At 38.4% G+C, this 14,328-nt stretch overlaps 1 protein-coding gene across 1 annotated transcript; it reads right to left on the reverse strand.

Moving 5' to 3' along the window:
• Positions 1 to 5,395: 5,395 nt before the first annotated feature.
• Positions 5,396 to 14,277, reverse strand: desi1a (desumoylating isopeptidase 1a). The gene is made up of 6 exons (XM_039825759.1): positions 14,084 to 14,277; positions 13,724 to 13,745; positions 11,618 to 11,687; positions 9,755 to 9,864; positions 9,198 to 9,320; positions 5,396 to 8,084 (listed from the first exon to the last, which is right to left on the reverse strand). The coding sequence occupies exons 1-6, from the start codon at positions 14,172 to 14,174 to the stop codon at positions 7,994 to 7,996; spliced, it is 507 nt and encodes a 168-aa protein (XP_039681693.1). The 5' UTR covers positions 14,175 to 14,277; the 3' UTR covers positions 5,396 to 7,993.
• Positions 14,278 to 14,328: the final 51 nt, after the last annotated feature.

A 14,328-nucleotide genomic window follows, 5' to 3' on the forward strand; every position in this document is an offset into this window, starting at 1 on the left:
TATCGAGTGCACATCTTCCTCTACCTCTGAAGATTCAGTTATCACATCTGTGAATATGTGCTTGTCTGTGGCAAACAAGGCGCACGTTCTGGATGACCTGTTCTTAAGGCAAAACTTGGACTTTCTATTTCTGACAGAAACCTGGCAACGTAACTCTGAGTTTATTCATCTAAATGAGCTGTGTCCTGTTGACTGCTTGTTTATCGGATCACCGCGTCTGTCCGGCCGCGGTGGAGGACTTGCCATAGTATGGAGAAATTGCTACCCCTGTCAGCTGGTGAGCGTGGAAACTTTCTCCTCTTTTGAACTGCAAATCATTAGAGATGGTCGGATAAAGCCGTTCTATAGCATCCTCATTTATCGCCCCCCTAGTCCTGCTGGGCATTTTTTATCCGAGTTCACAGACTTTATGTCATCTGTTATTAAATTTGAAAAGCTATTAATGGTTGGGGATTTTAACCTGCACACTGACGTTGCCAATAACCATGCCACAAAAGATTTCCTTAGTATTACTGATTCACACAATCTAAAGCAGCATGTTCATGGGCCCACACATGCTGGTGGTCATACATTAGATCTTGTTTTCACACTAGGTTTGGATGTCAATGCAATATGTTGTGAGGATATGTTGATTAGTGACCACAAGTGTATCTTTTTAAATCTCTCTGCCATTGCTGATCCCCCCCTGCCGGAAACATCTGGCACGTTTGCGCATTATTACTCAAACAATTGTCAAGCAAATCATCTCCCGGTTTGGCTGGGATTTTAATACTATGGGTAGTAATGATGTTGAGCTCTTAATGCAGTCCTTTAACAACTTCTGCTCTCCTGTGTTGGATGAAGTGGCTCCTTTAAAGATAAAATCTAAGCCCATCTGTTACGCCTCGCCTTGGATGACGGAAGATGTGCGTTGTCTAAGGAGGAGGTGCCGTATGACTGAACGCTTGTGGAAATCTACTGGGCTTGAAGTACACTTTCTGTATCTTAAGGAACTTTTGCAGGATTTTAATAATTTAGTCAAGAAATCCAGGTCTGCCTATTTTTCTAATTTAATCTCTTCTTCCAAGATAAACCCCAAGGTTTTATTTGATACCATAAATAATATTGTCTCTCCTCCTGCCATTGTGACAACAATATGCTCTCAAAATGACTGTAATAGGCTGCTGTAATTTTTTATTGATAAGGTAGAGTCTGTGGAGGACTACAGATGGAAAGTAGCATAATGCTAAATCTGGTGCAGCCATCTTTTTAATGTAACTGCACATTGTCCTGCTAAATAAACTAAACTAAACTAATTAGATCAAATATTCAGCCTGGGCCACACGTTCATGTAGACTGCCTTCCTTCACCTAGGCCTATTACCATTGTGTCTTTCCAACCAATCAGCCTCCATGATCTGCTAAACCTGACCAAGAAAAGTATAATGTCCTCTTGTCCACAGGATATAATACCACCCTCATTATTCTCAAAAGCACTCCCTGCCATTTGCCCTAGTATAGTGGCTATTGTCAACTCTTCATTGGCCACAGGCTGTGTCCCGTCCTACTTTAAACATGCCACTATCCAATCTATAATAAAGAAGCCTAATTTGGACCCAACAGTTTTAAAGAACTATCGCCCCATTTCAAAGCTGCCATTGTTGTCCAAAGTTCTTGAAAAGGTTGTAGCTAATCAACTTACAGCTGTCTACTGAGACCGCCCTGGTGAGAGTCCATAATGACCTTCAGATGGCCTAAGACGTAAGTCTATGCTCATTGTTAGTACTTCTAGACCTCAGTTCCGCCTTCGATACAGTCAACCACCATATCATGACTAAGAGATTACATGAATGGGTGGGCATATCAGGAGTGGCCCTAGACTTGTTTACATCCTATCTCTCAGATAGAAGTTTTGATGTCTCTATTGGGGATTCCCACTCTGCATCATCGCCCCTGTCTCATGGTGTTCCACAGGGTTCAGTGTTGGGCCCCATATTGTTTACTTTATACATGTTGCCTCTGGGTCATATTATTTGCAATTTTAACATATCTTATCACTTTTATGCAGATGACATTCAGCTTTATTTTACCTTCAGGCAAAATGAGTCATCCAAACTTACAAGGCTCCGTAAACAACTGGATGGCTGAAAGCTTTTTGCAGCTGAACGCAGATAAGACAGAGGTTTTAAAGGTGCTCTAAGCGATGTTGGGTGACGTTACTTCTTGTTGACGTTCAAAGTATTTAAAAAAAAAACGAAACTAGCTCGCCCCTCCCTCCTCCTCATCCCGTCCCCTCCCCCTCCTTTCTGTGCTTCCGTGCACTAACCCCCCACCCCCACCCCCACCCCCAACTCCTTCTTGTCGGTTATTGGCTGGAACGCTGGAACACTGTTTGTGTATGCTTCGTGGTGCAGGTTGGCACAATTTGTTGTTTTTGCTGTTTGTGGACCCTGGGCTGTCTGCAGTGACCACGTTTTTTTACTGTGTGTTCTAGGGACGGGCAGCTCGCGCATAGTGAGGAGATGGTTGTAGCCTAAAAAACGTGTGACATCGCTTAGACCACCTTTAATCATAGTGCCAGACAGCGCTATCCCTCTGATTAAGCAGAACATTGGGCCTTTGTCATCTGCGGTGCGGCCTAGTCTAAGGAACCTTGGGGTGACATTTGACAAATCCCTATCTTTTGAAACTCACATCAAATCACTGACCAAATCCTGTTTTTTCCACTTACGCAACATTAGCAAATTAAGGGCTGTGGTCTCTCAGTCAGAACTGGAGATGCTCATCCATGCCTTAATTTCCTCCCGTATTGACTATTGCAATTCACGCTTCTCCTCACTCAACAAATCTGTCCTTCAATGCCTGCAATCCATTCAAAATGCTGCTGCTAGGACTACTTATTAGATCAAGCAGGCACACCCATATCACCCCTCTACGCTGCTCCCTTCACTGGCTTCCTGTAACCTACAGGATCCAATTCAAAATTCTCACCACAACCTATAGGGCTCTACACGGTCAGGCCCCTGCTTATCTTGCCAACATAAGTCACCTACACAGCCCCTCCCGGTCTCTCAAGTCTATCAACCAAAATCTGCTATCCACGCCATGCACTTGTCTGAAGACATGTAGGGATAGAGCCTTTGCCGTTATGGCACCCAGGCTCTGGAATGCTCTGCCAACCAGCATTAGGTTTGCTAAGAATGTGGACTGTTTTATGGACAAGTGAAGACTCACTTGTTCAGGCTAGGTTTTGGGTAACCTCTGTCTTTTATTTATTGATAATTTTATCTGTTGTATTTTGACTTTATTTTATTCTTAGACTATTTTTTCTACTATGTTTTATTGTCTATGCCCATTGTAAAGCACTTTGTGACCCTGTCTGTGAAAAGTGCTGTATAAATACATTTTACTTACTTACTTTTACTTACTATCAAAACCAGGTAAAAACATTACTTTCCGTTTTTATTTTCAGTGCACTTTCTTTTCTCATTAACATATTGCTTTCCCCCAGAGAGGACCCAGTTTAAGTGCCTTGCTCATTGGGGTTCTGTTAGCAATTTATAAGTATAGGAATACAGAATATTTGATTAAATATTTGGTTAAACATTTTATGTTTAGTCCTGGGTGGTTTTGAAACTGCAACCTTCTGATTAGAATCCATCTGTGTCCTGAAGATGCATCTCGAGCTAGAGACAGAGCAACACTGTCTCTCTGTGGAACTTTCAAAGAACTGCATCAAGGCTTAGCAAGCACAGGAGTAATAATAGAACAGGTGGCATGCTCGTTTCTAATTGGCTAGTCCAATATCAGCACTTTGAGATACTTTTACATTGAAAAAGTTGGTATGCCTTCTAGAGGGGGTGATCCCAATAAGAAAACAATAACGACACCTTTACAGTATATCTAGACTTGTATCTAGAGCTGTAACAATTCAAAATACTGCTGTACACTTATTTGTCTCACAAATAATTGCGATTAACAATATAATTGTCTCTTTCAGGCAAATTTAAAAATATTTATTTATTTTTAAACAAATTAAAGTTTTGAATAAATCCCAGGATGCATATTATGACTATAATCGCTGTTATGTGACCCAGATAATGTAATAACACAAATACAAAGCCTATAAAGTAAACAACTGTATCCCCCCTCATAATTTTTGTTGCTATGAATGTGTATAGGGTCAAGTGCCAACAACTAACAATTAAAATAATAATAGAAATATATAGTCCGACCAATAATCACTTATGTAATTACAATTTGGCAAATTTAAACAAAATCAACAATTAAATCAATAATTATCATATGCCTCATGACCTTAGCTAATGTACGCAATTAATTGCAGTTAGACAAAGAAACTGTGATTATGTAATAATTGTTACAAGGCTACTTGTATCCTATTATTATAGGTGTATTATCCCCCTATGATGTAGCCTACACATGACATGAAAGACAACATGCATATAAAGAATATCTTTGTTATATTCCACTTGCGGTATATTAACAGTTTATGATAGTTGTGAATATTTGACCCACTATATATGCTTTTTGATTAGTATCTTGTTAACCTATGGCTCCCATTTTATTACTTGAAATGAGTGTTTGAAGTTTTTATTGTGCAAGATTATTCATGGGAAGTATGTCTATTTATATAATATTTTTTTAGTATAATACTCAATTTCTTTCATAGGTATTTACATAAGGAGGATCTGTAGTTGGTGAGTCCAATGTGCGGATACTCGTTGTATTCATGGAGGAAGTATTCAGATCCTTTACTTAAGTCAATTATAATAATTGTTAGGTTTGTAAAAAAATACAGTCAAGTGACACTTTCACAATGTTTGTTTTGTCCAACCAAAAATCCATACTTCAACTTTATTAACAAAACATTAAAATTATTAAAATAAACAAAAAATCAGCAAATCTTCACATTTGAGAAGTTAGAGCAATAAAATATATTTGTATGAAGAATGACTTATATGTTTATCAAAACAGTTGCTTTTATAGTCAAACTCTTCATTTGTTTTCTATGCAAACATCTATAGTGTAGTACTATAACTAAAGCTGTCAAATAAATGTAGTGAAATATAAAGTAGTAGTATTTCCCTTTTGGAATGTAGTGGAGTAGAAGTTTATTGCAAGTAAAGTACAAGTACCTCAGAATTGTACTTAAGTACAGTACGTTCAGTAAGACGTCGCATATTTTCATTATTTTGAAACTGTGCACATATTGTAGTCCTTAAAATTTAACTCCATAAATGTGTTTGTGCAAATCACACTGTTGTATTTTTATCATATGTGATGTATGTGAAGACAATTGTACATTTACACAGTTGCACTGTAAAAAAAACTTTGAAAATAGACAGAAGCTATTAGAAATGGTCAAAAATAAAAATAATATACAAAGGATTCTCAAATTTGTAGTCAATGGCTTTATTTGTAGGTAGATTTATAATTTAAAAAAAAAATCTACTACACAAACAATATGCATAAACAAATCTACTATAGTTAGATTACTTAAATAGAGAATAATATCCATCACTATCTGTCGCAATTTCACATTACAGGTAGCAGCCAGCAACATATCAGAGCAAGAAAGGGTGACCCCTGCAGTAATACATTACACTGGTTAGTATGTCACTTAGTTGGTTAGCAGAAGGCAAAAATAACAGATCCCAGATCCTTTCTCGAATCATAGCCAAATACTTACAAATATCAGGTTTGAAAATAAAGTGTTGAAATGCTTGCACATCCAATATTTATAGGCAGGTGCACGAGAGAAATGGTGACTGCTTGGAAGGTAAAATGTGTGTGAGGTGTATTCATTGCATGAGAACACAATGAAAGTTAATGCTGGTTTAGGCGTTCTTTGAGATTTCTTGTTTTTCTGTGCTTCTCGGATCCTTCGTTCTGTTCAGGCTCATGAGGTTTAACGTGGTTCATGTGTTTAACACTGTCCTAATCAGATAAACCCTAAAACGTCATCTATGCATTAGTTTTAAAACAGACGTGTTCTTTGTGACGGCAGAGTGCAGTGTATAATGCAATGAGATTATAGGCTGTGAGTGTTGTTTAACACAGATGTTGTTAAATCTAGAATATTTTCAGATGTTTACGTTATCTACAGAATAGAGCTGAGTGTTCCTTACTAATCCTAACCCCTTTCACCTCGTTTGTGTAAGATTTCTGGACCTTTGCACAGCAAACTAACTAGCAGATATGAATGCAGACTGCACAGGGATTACCATCTGTGCTATACGATAACCATGCCAACTGCCAACAGTGTGACTGTAGCCAAGCAAAGGGAAATGAAGGCACAGAGGTGTATTGTATATCCAACACACTCTGGTGGCTGTTAAAGGACTCAAGCAGATTGTTATTAAGTTGCCAGTACAGGACATTGCCCTGCATATGGTCACATCTACTATAAAAGAAAACCTGTGGGTGAGCAGTTGTTAAGAATTACCCATATGGCAACAGAAATCTGTATAATAAAATGTAATGTATCTGAGATCAGCATCTCTGTGGAGCTGGTAACGCAGGGCAAGAGGCACAACTTATATCATATAACAGGGCTGTGGTGCAGTTCACTTTCAATTATATCAGAGAATAGAATTAATTAAATTTTTCGTTATTTTTGACCAAGAAAACGGTTGTTGTTTTAAACTTAAAGATTGTCCGGAAAATGTACACTTTTGTAATGAGCTCTGCTATTCAAATGTCAACCGGGGTTTACTTTCATACACATGGGAATTTACAATGAACTGATCCCAGTCCTGCTATAGAGACATACACTCAACACAATTTTTATATCACCTCTAATCTTATAAACCTCAGTGTGAGTTTGGCATCAATCACCTGCTGTGTCACAAATGATGTGGCAAATGGAATTATAATAGTCAGGTACAGTTGAATTCAACAAAAAACATTCAGACAAATATTACAGGTACAGTATGAAGGGATCACTGATAGGAAATTTAACTACAGGCTACCAAATAACAAAACAAGTAAAAACAATCATAGAAGTGCAAAATTCAAATAAATTAAAAAATGATTAACAATAAAAGACTCTCCAACCAACTTGCTCTTATTATCCATCAACCTGTGTCCTTTGATTTTAATATATTAAACGGATCTATGCAAAAGTGTACACTCAGATTAATTCCATTGTAGTCAGCAGCAGAAGATTCTCACTGCAGAAACCATGTGGGAAACCTGATATGTTATATATAATAATTTAATAATGTCAGTAGTGAAAAAAACTAAATTTCATAATAAATAACTAAACATTGCAACACTAAAATGGGAAAAAAACTACAATTTCCAACTTAAATAAAAGTAAGCAAGCATTTTGTACCTTAGTACAAAAGTTAGTAGTTAGTTAGAGTACTAAATAAGCTAGATGCACTAATGTGCAAGAGGTATTTTAATGTTGTAGGTGGTTTAATTACAGCCATCAGATAAATGTCGTGGAGTAAAAAGTGCAATATTTCTATGTCGTGGAGTAAAAGTATAAATTCTTGCAAAAATGTAAATGCTAAATCACGTTGCAGTGCTCCAAAATCAAAATATACTTTGTTACATTATACTTCTGAAAAAGCTTAAGTGGACCTCTGACTTTCCATACATGTACAGTATTTATAAGAAGGCAACATTCATCAAAGTCAGCTTTTAGTGTTGGAAGGTAACTGTTTTGATATCAGGCTATGCTGGTAAACCCAAAATTCCATCTGTGTTTTCTAAGTACATTGAATATGATGCCAGATGCACCCATGAAGAGGGCTGTGAGTTCCCTCCAAGTAGTATTCATGAGCCAACTAGGTTTTTAAGGAGAACATTACAGTATATGTAAATCATAAAAGTCATAGCTTCCAAAATGGCCATTAGCTTCAATGCTAGTGTGTAACTTATTTACAGAAAGAAAGGAAAAAAAGAAAGAAAGACAATTAGTTTGACTGACTGACTACAATAAAAGTGACCTTGTGAGCACTCAGTGACTCTGCTGCTCTCTCTGGTTACACGTTTCTCCCCCCGTTGATGACGTTACCTCCTGGAGGGGCGATGTGGATAGAGTCGAGAATGGGCCGCAGTATCTGGCCAAACGGTCTGGAGATGGAAGGATCTTTTTTTTAGGCCTAAACCATACATTTAAACCATAATCATATGCGATTGCAAATTAACCATTAGGGCTGCACGATATGAGGAAAATATGCAACATGCGATAGCGTTGTTGAATATCGCAATAACGATATTACTTGCGATAAATAAACAGATATTAAAGTGTACTCAGTTCTGCATTTCTTTCAGTATTCTACTCAAATACAACACATTGCTTGTTGAAACAAATGAAAGGAAATCATTTCCAACATTCTTTTATTGAACAAATTGAACATTGAATTGAATATAAAAGGCCGCACTAAAAAACATAACATTTTAAAGGAACACGCTGACTTATTGGGACTTTAGCTTATCCACCGTATCCCCCAGAGTTAGATCAGTCCATACATACCCTTCTCATCTCCGTGCGTGTCATAACTCTGTCTGACGCACCTACCGCTAGCCTAGCTTAGCACAGATCCTGGAGGTAACCGGTTCCATCTAGCCTACTGCTCCCAATAAGTGACAAAATAACACCGACATTTTCCTATTTACATGTTGTGATTTGTATTGTATAGTTCGCCTTCTGAGAATATAGTTCCCAGTATGTATATGGTTAGATGATGGCTGTGTCTCATGTGACCTTGTTATTTGTACACGCTGTGACTATTCAAATCACAAAATGTAAATAGGAAAATGTTGGCCCAATAAATGCAGTTTTCTACTGATACTCTTTTTTAACTAACACAAAAAATCTCTGAGTGTCTTTCGCGATATGTCGCCTCCTCTCGCTATGTGTTTATTGTGCAAATTGATATTGCGATGGCGATTTAAAAAAAAAAGCAATATCTTGTGCAGCCCTATTAACAAACTGTATATGCTTTTGTTTTCCAGCGTGGTAATCTAAGTATGCTGATAGCCTATGAGATCTATCCACATAAGAAATATGATTTGCATTTTGCACGGTGAACAATTTCAAATTTGGCAAACTTCTTTCATTGTAGGACACAGCGCACATAACAGATAATAATAATCCATACTTTTCATTTTCTTTTTTACACGTAATTAGAAATTGACATAACTGAAGTCATGGGCAGCTGACACACTGAGCTTTACACTCACGTGGAGAGGACTTCCGATGGAAGGTCAGTGATGTAGGACGGGATGGACCTGCCCGTCAGGAACTGAGCCACCTCGTTGGTGAATGTGTTGCAGTTGTGCTCAAACAGACGATACCTGTCCCCTCTGAACCAAGAAAGAATACAACAGTAGTAACTGCATCAGATAACAGCTTTCATGCGTTGGGACTAGTCAGTAACAAGTATGATTATGGACCTTTTTCACAGCAGACATTTTGACAGGAAAAGCACAGCTGAAATTGATAACCTTAACGATGGCTCAATTCCATCAAGTATCCCAGTAAGCTATTTCAGTGAGTCAACATGCACAACACCAGGGCCTCTCCTAAGTGGAATGCAGCCATCATGAATACACCTGTGCTTTTCCTACTATGACATGTCAACATGTCTGCCGTGAAAAAGGTCTATACTTGTGAATTTAGCCACACATTATAACAATCAGACTTTGAGAACTTTGAGAGTTACTCGTTCTTAAGGATTACTACTATGTGTGTCATTCTTTGTTTGGCGTAAAGACGAGATGGATAACAGCTACTCGACCTGTATGTGCTTTCTCCCAGGGAAGAGAGGTAATCCATGAAGATCTCCTCAGACACTTCAGTCTCACCCAGCTCTACCACTGTATCTGGAGAACCCAGCATTGTCCCACCCTGACAAACACACAGCAGGCTAAATAGAAAATGTCTCACAACACATCATACGAGAGCTGTTGAAAAGAGTCATTAATGTATGTTTCATTGGTAGTCAAAAGAAAAGATAGTGTAGGCCCATTGTGTTTGGGGTGTTTCTCTGATTTGCGTGAATAACTGCTAAAAGGTAGATTGCATCAAGGGAAGATATTTGCAGCACACTCTGAAAAAAAGGTTTCGGTTTTATAAAAGATATGTCTCTGAAGTCATTCCTACTCCCTATTGCATGTTCTGCCAACCTGAACAAACTGGAACTTTCCTGCACATGGTCTTGGAGTGTGAACAGGTGCATGAGTTTTGGAATAAAACAACATCAATAATATCTGATGTGATAGGATGTTGAATTCCTACTGACCCGATTATTTTGTTACTTAATGATGACTCTAAATTACATCTGCTTGGGAGACAGGAGAAAATTTGGCTAGCCGGCTCAACTGCAACCAAGAAAATGATAGCTCAGCGTTTTACCCGAGACCGCAGAGGGTGGGGGGTGGGAGAGGGTTTTTGGTTCTTGTTTGATTGTAGATGTTTGTTCTGTGTGTTCTATGTTAAAAAATATAAAAATACAAAAAAATGTATCATAAAAAAAAAAGAAATCCGGTTTTATCAGTCCCTCTGAATTACAAATAAAGACCATCTTTCTGGAGTTGCCATTTTGCACAATCATGAAGAAAGAAATGAATCTCAGAAAGGCTAACATACCAGTTTTACACTTTTTTGCTGCATGTTACCATTAACCGTGAGTTTAGAGACACGCTAACAAATGCTGGTTTGCTGTTTTGATCGAGTGTGCAGACAAAAAAATAGTGGAGTAACACCATTGTTGTTGTTTTATGAAAAGTACTCTGGGAAATGCAGAAACTGAAGTAGAGGTATTTCAGGCAGATTTAAAACTTCATCACAAAATAACACCTGAGAGCCTGTAATAACATGTCAGTTACTATTTTGTTGGTAATGCAACACTACACTTTTCAAGGTTAAGTTTCAGCAGTCTGACAGCCTAGAACATATAAGCTGAGTGACAGGGATCAAACCAAGAACTGTTCAGGTATTAATAGTTCTCGCTGCTGTAACCCTCGGTTTGTATGCAGTTCTATCGAGTTGTATTCCTATCTTTATTCAAGAGCGCATTCTTTCATTTTGAGAGCATTTGTCATTGATTTCACTTTCAGATTTTGTAATAATTTCGCTGAAAACCTTGCTCTCACACTCAAAATAGCAACTGCTCACGCTTTGATTTGCTGTGCTTCTGCTCAAACTTTATGCTTGGTTGTTGCTTGGACAGATTTCCTGCTCTCAAATTGAAACAGTGTTTCCTCTATGTTGATTTGACCGTGGCGGCCCCCCACGGCAACATTTCTGCCCCCCAAGGTATCAGAAATAGGGCTGCACTGTTAGAGTGCATGTCGGAGAACGTTTGTATTTTAGGTGCATTATTTACATGCTGAAGTATGCATTAAGATAATGTAATTAATAGTGGGTTCATTGTTATTTGCTACAGAATGCTTAGCCTATATGTCAAGATCAAAGTTGGCCAATATAGTAACTCAAAAAATACAGTTCAATCACAACTGAAAATATGCCTCATTGTGTGTGTGTGAATAGAGGTGAATAAATATATATGTTTGTGTTGGAGCAAAAGTCCATACATTTCCATCATGAGCTTGTTAGATGAGACTTGTGATAGGAGTCAGTCCCCTTGTTACAGACTTACCGGCGAACAGCTGGAGATCCCCTCCCCTCCAAAGAAGAACTCATCGCCGTATGCCACTATAGCTGTGTGCCTGGAAGAAAAGCAAAACATGAACACAGAGGTAAATTCAGGTCAGAACAATATTACATGGATTTATTTAAAATTGCAACTCAACTTGAACTTAAGGCCACAAACCAGTTGTCCAGCCTAATAACTAAATTATTACAGTAACGACTTGGCAACAGGTGAATAAATACTTCACTTAAACAGGCAAATCCAGCCTTAGATGGATCTATGCTTGTGTGTATGCATTATTTTATGGTGTATCCACTATCATACACCTCCCCTTATCAAATTATGCTTCACATTATGATTTCCTAAATTTTCTGAAATTACTTTTGGGCAAAACTCAAAATAAAAGATAATATAAAAACAAAACAAGCAGCGATGAACAGGCCCTCGCCCCTCTCATCACGTCGGGGGTACCGGCGATTTACTTCAAGTGTTGCGCACGGCCTCAGCGGAGCACGGGGAACAGCTGAGCCGACTTTCCTCTGATTCAGAATTACTGTTGCAGAGATCATTGACATATATAAAATGGACCAACAGATCCCGTTGCTCTGGACAGAGACCAGTGATGGCTGAGCGTTACTGAGCAGCCTCCAACTGAGCTTGAAGACGTAGATGTGACGTGAGCAACCTGTCTGAAAGTTGGAAGTCTTCTGGTAGCTGTGCCAAGAGAAATCTCAATCATTCCCAATCTTACAGAGACGGAGAGCGTAGGTATATGTAAGGAGATAACATGGGCACAGGCTAATTATTGCTAACTAAAATGCTAGTTAACATTAATAATTAAACTTAAACAGCTAATGTGAGTCAAAACTGCCTGCGAGCTTCTCCTGTACTATACGGTAATTCCTCTACTATGCGACAGTAAGTCTCGTGGTTCTGACACAATCGTTAGCCTATTTTTACAAAAACGTCTGCTACGGAGCCATAACGTCAGATACAAGGTAATGGAGCCTTTTATACATTTTCGTGTTTCTTTAAAAATAAACAATGGACAAATAAAGTCTTTAAACGCTTCGGATGTAAAGTTATTCGCTGTCAAAGTGACGTCAAAATGAATGGCAGTCAATGGAATGCTAACGGGAGGTGATCACTTTGTAGCATCAAAATGGCGCCATAGGAGATTCGAGTTCTGAAGCGAAGCTTACCCATTGACATATATAAAAGAGCTTACCCCCTTGGTTCCGAGGAGAAGCTTACCCCCCTGGCTGAGATATGCAACTCTTCCTGTTTTGACTGCCATGTACAGGAAGTCGGTCCTCTATGACTTGCACATTTTTCAACTATCAAAATTCTTTTGATATCTTTTTGTTTTGAGGGTCCACCAAGTATACATGCACATTTCGGTGCAGATGGGACTCAGGCTCTAGGAGGAGTTACAAAAAGTATGTTTCGCACATACATTAGGCTATAACGATTTTGCTAATTAATTAAAAAAATCAAAACAGCGCCATCTAATGAACTCAAGATGGTCTGTCGGATGGAACATTTTCAAAAAAATGCTACATGGACTTCAAGATAAGACCTATGTTCCCTCCAAATTTGGTGTATTAACTTCTCATTTTTGTCAGAATTATGGCGTGCGTTAGGGGGCGCTATGGAGCCCCCTGGCGACGCACCAGCCCCAATCATTACAGAACTTCTTCAGAACCAGATCTGACATGTGTGCACATTCTTTTGAGTTTCGTGCATTCTAACCCCCTCAAAAATGCAACCAAGGACTCGGAAAAATAATAATAATAATAATAATAATAATAATAATCTCTACAAAAAATAGGTTCCGCCCACTTTCAGTGCAATTGGGCACCGTTGCACTTTCTAATTAGGACCCGAGCACGAAAGTGCACAGTAAGGTACAGTACACTGTCACTAGCTGTTATTAGCATGTTTGAGAAGGTATTTTAAATTCCTATGTTATCTGGGATCATAAATGGGACATTCGCCTACACCTGCTGGATCCACACATTGCATGAGTTGTTGTTTTCACCTCAGGATGTGTGACATTTAGGTCCCAAGCAAGCGAGGCTCTGTCAAAAAATAAGAAAAAAAGATTCATACCATATACCATCCAGTTGCTTTCCTGTAACAATAAAGAAAAAAAAGTAGTGAGAAGAAGGAGGTGGCAGATGATCTTTTGTGCAAGCAATTTGATGTCCCCCAATACCGACCTTTGAACCATTCCTTAGCATGTAGTACAGTTGTGACATAAATCAGTCACGCTTTACAATATTTTCAAAATAAATGTATTAAAAATAACTAGACCTTGGTAACTTAATCAATGATCAGTACACTGCACTGCGACAACTGCATTACGGCGACTGTACAATAGTAGTGAAAGCATCTCCACCCGGTATTTGTTTTTATCACTTATTTCCCCCAAGGCCAGGCTATCGGATTTTTAATCTGTAGGCTACTTACCCAACATGATGGGACTGAGGTTGCGGGCCATTCCTCTCGATAGGTCATAAATATATAGTTGTACATTGTATCGCGTAGCGTTCTTATCCATAATGTAAACCTTCAAATAGCTTTTTTTAATTTTTCTGTTGGCTGGCTTAGCAACAGCACAGCTGACTGAGAAGGGGGTGCTCTGAGAATGACGTTATCCCGTCTAAGACATAAAACACTTCCGATTCGACTGCTTTCAAAATAAAATCTTTATT

Source organism: Perca fluviatilis, chromosome 15, assembly GCF_010015445.1.
Source record: "Perca fluviatilis chromosome 15, GENO_Pfluv_1.0, whole genome shotgun sequence".
NCBI classification, from domain to species: domain Eukaryota; kingdom Metazoa; phylum Chordata; class Actinopteri; order Perciformes; family Percidae; genus Perca; species Perca fluviatilis.

Bases quoted from the DNA above. Each gene is read 5' to 3' on its own strand.
- desi1a (XM_039825759.1), bottom strand. From the start codon at position 14,174: ATGGATAAGAACGCTACGCGATACAATGTACAACTATATATTTATGAC. The intron at 13,746-14,083 runs GTAAGTAGCCTA...TTATTGTTACAG, and splicing joins CCTCAGTCCCATCATGTTGG to GAAAGCAACTGGATGGTATA. The intron at 9,321-9,754 runs GTCGAGTAGCTG...TTCTTGGTTCAG, and splicing joins CTGGGAGAAAGCACATACAG to AGGGGACAGGTATCGTCTGT.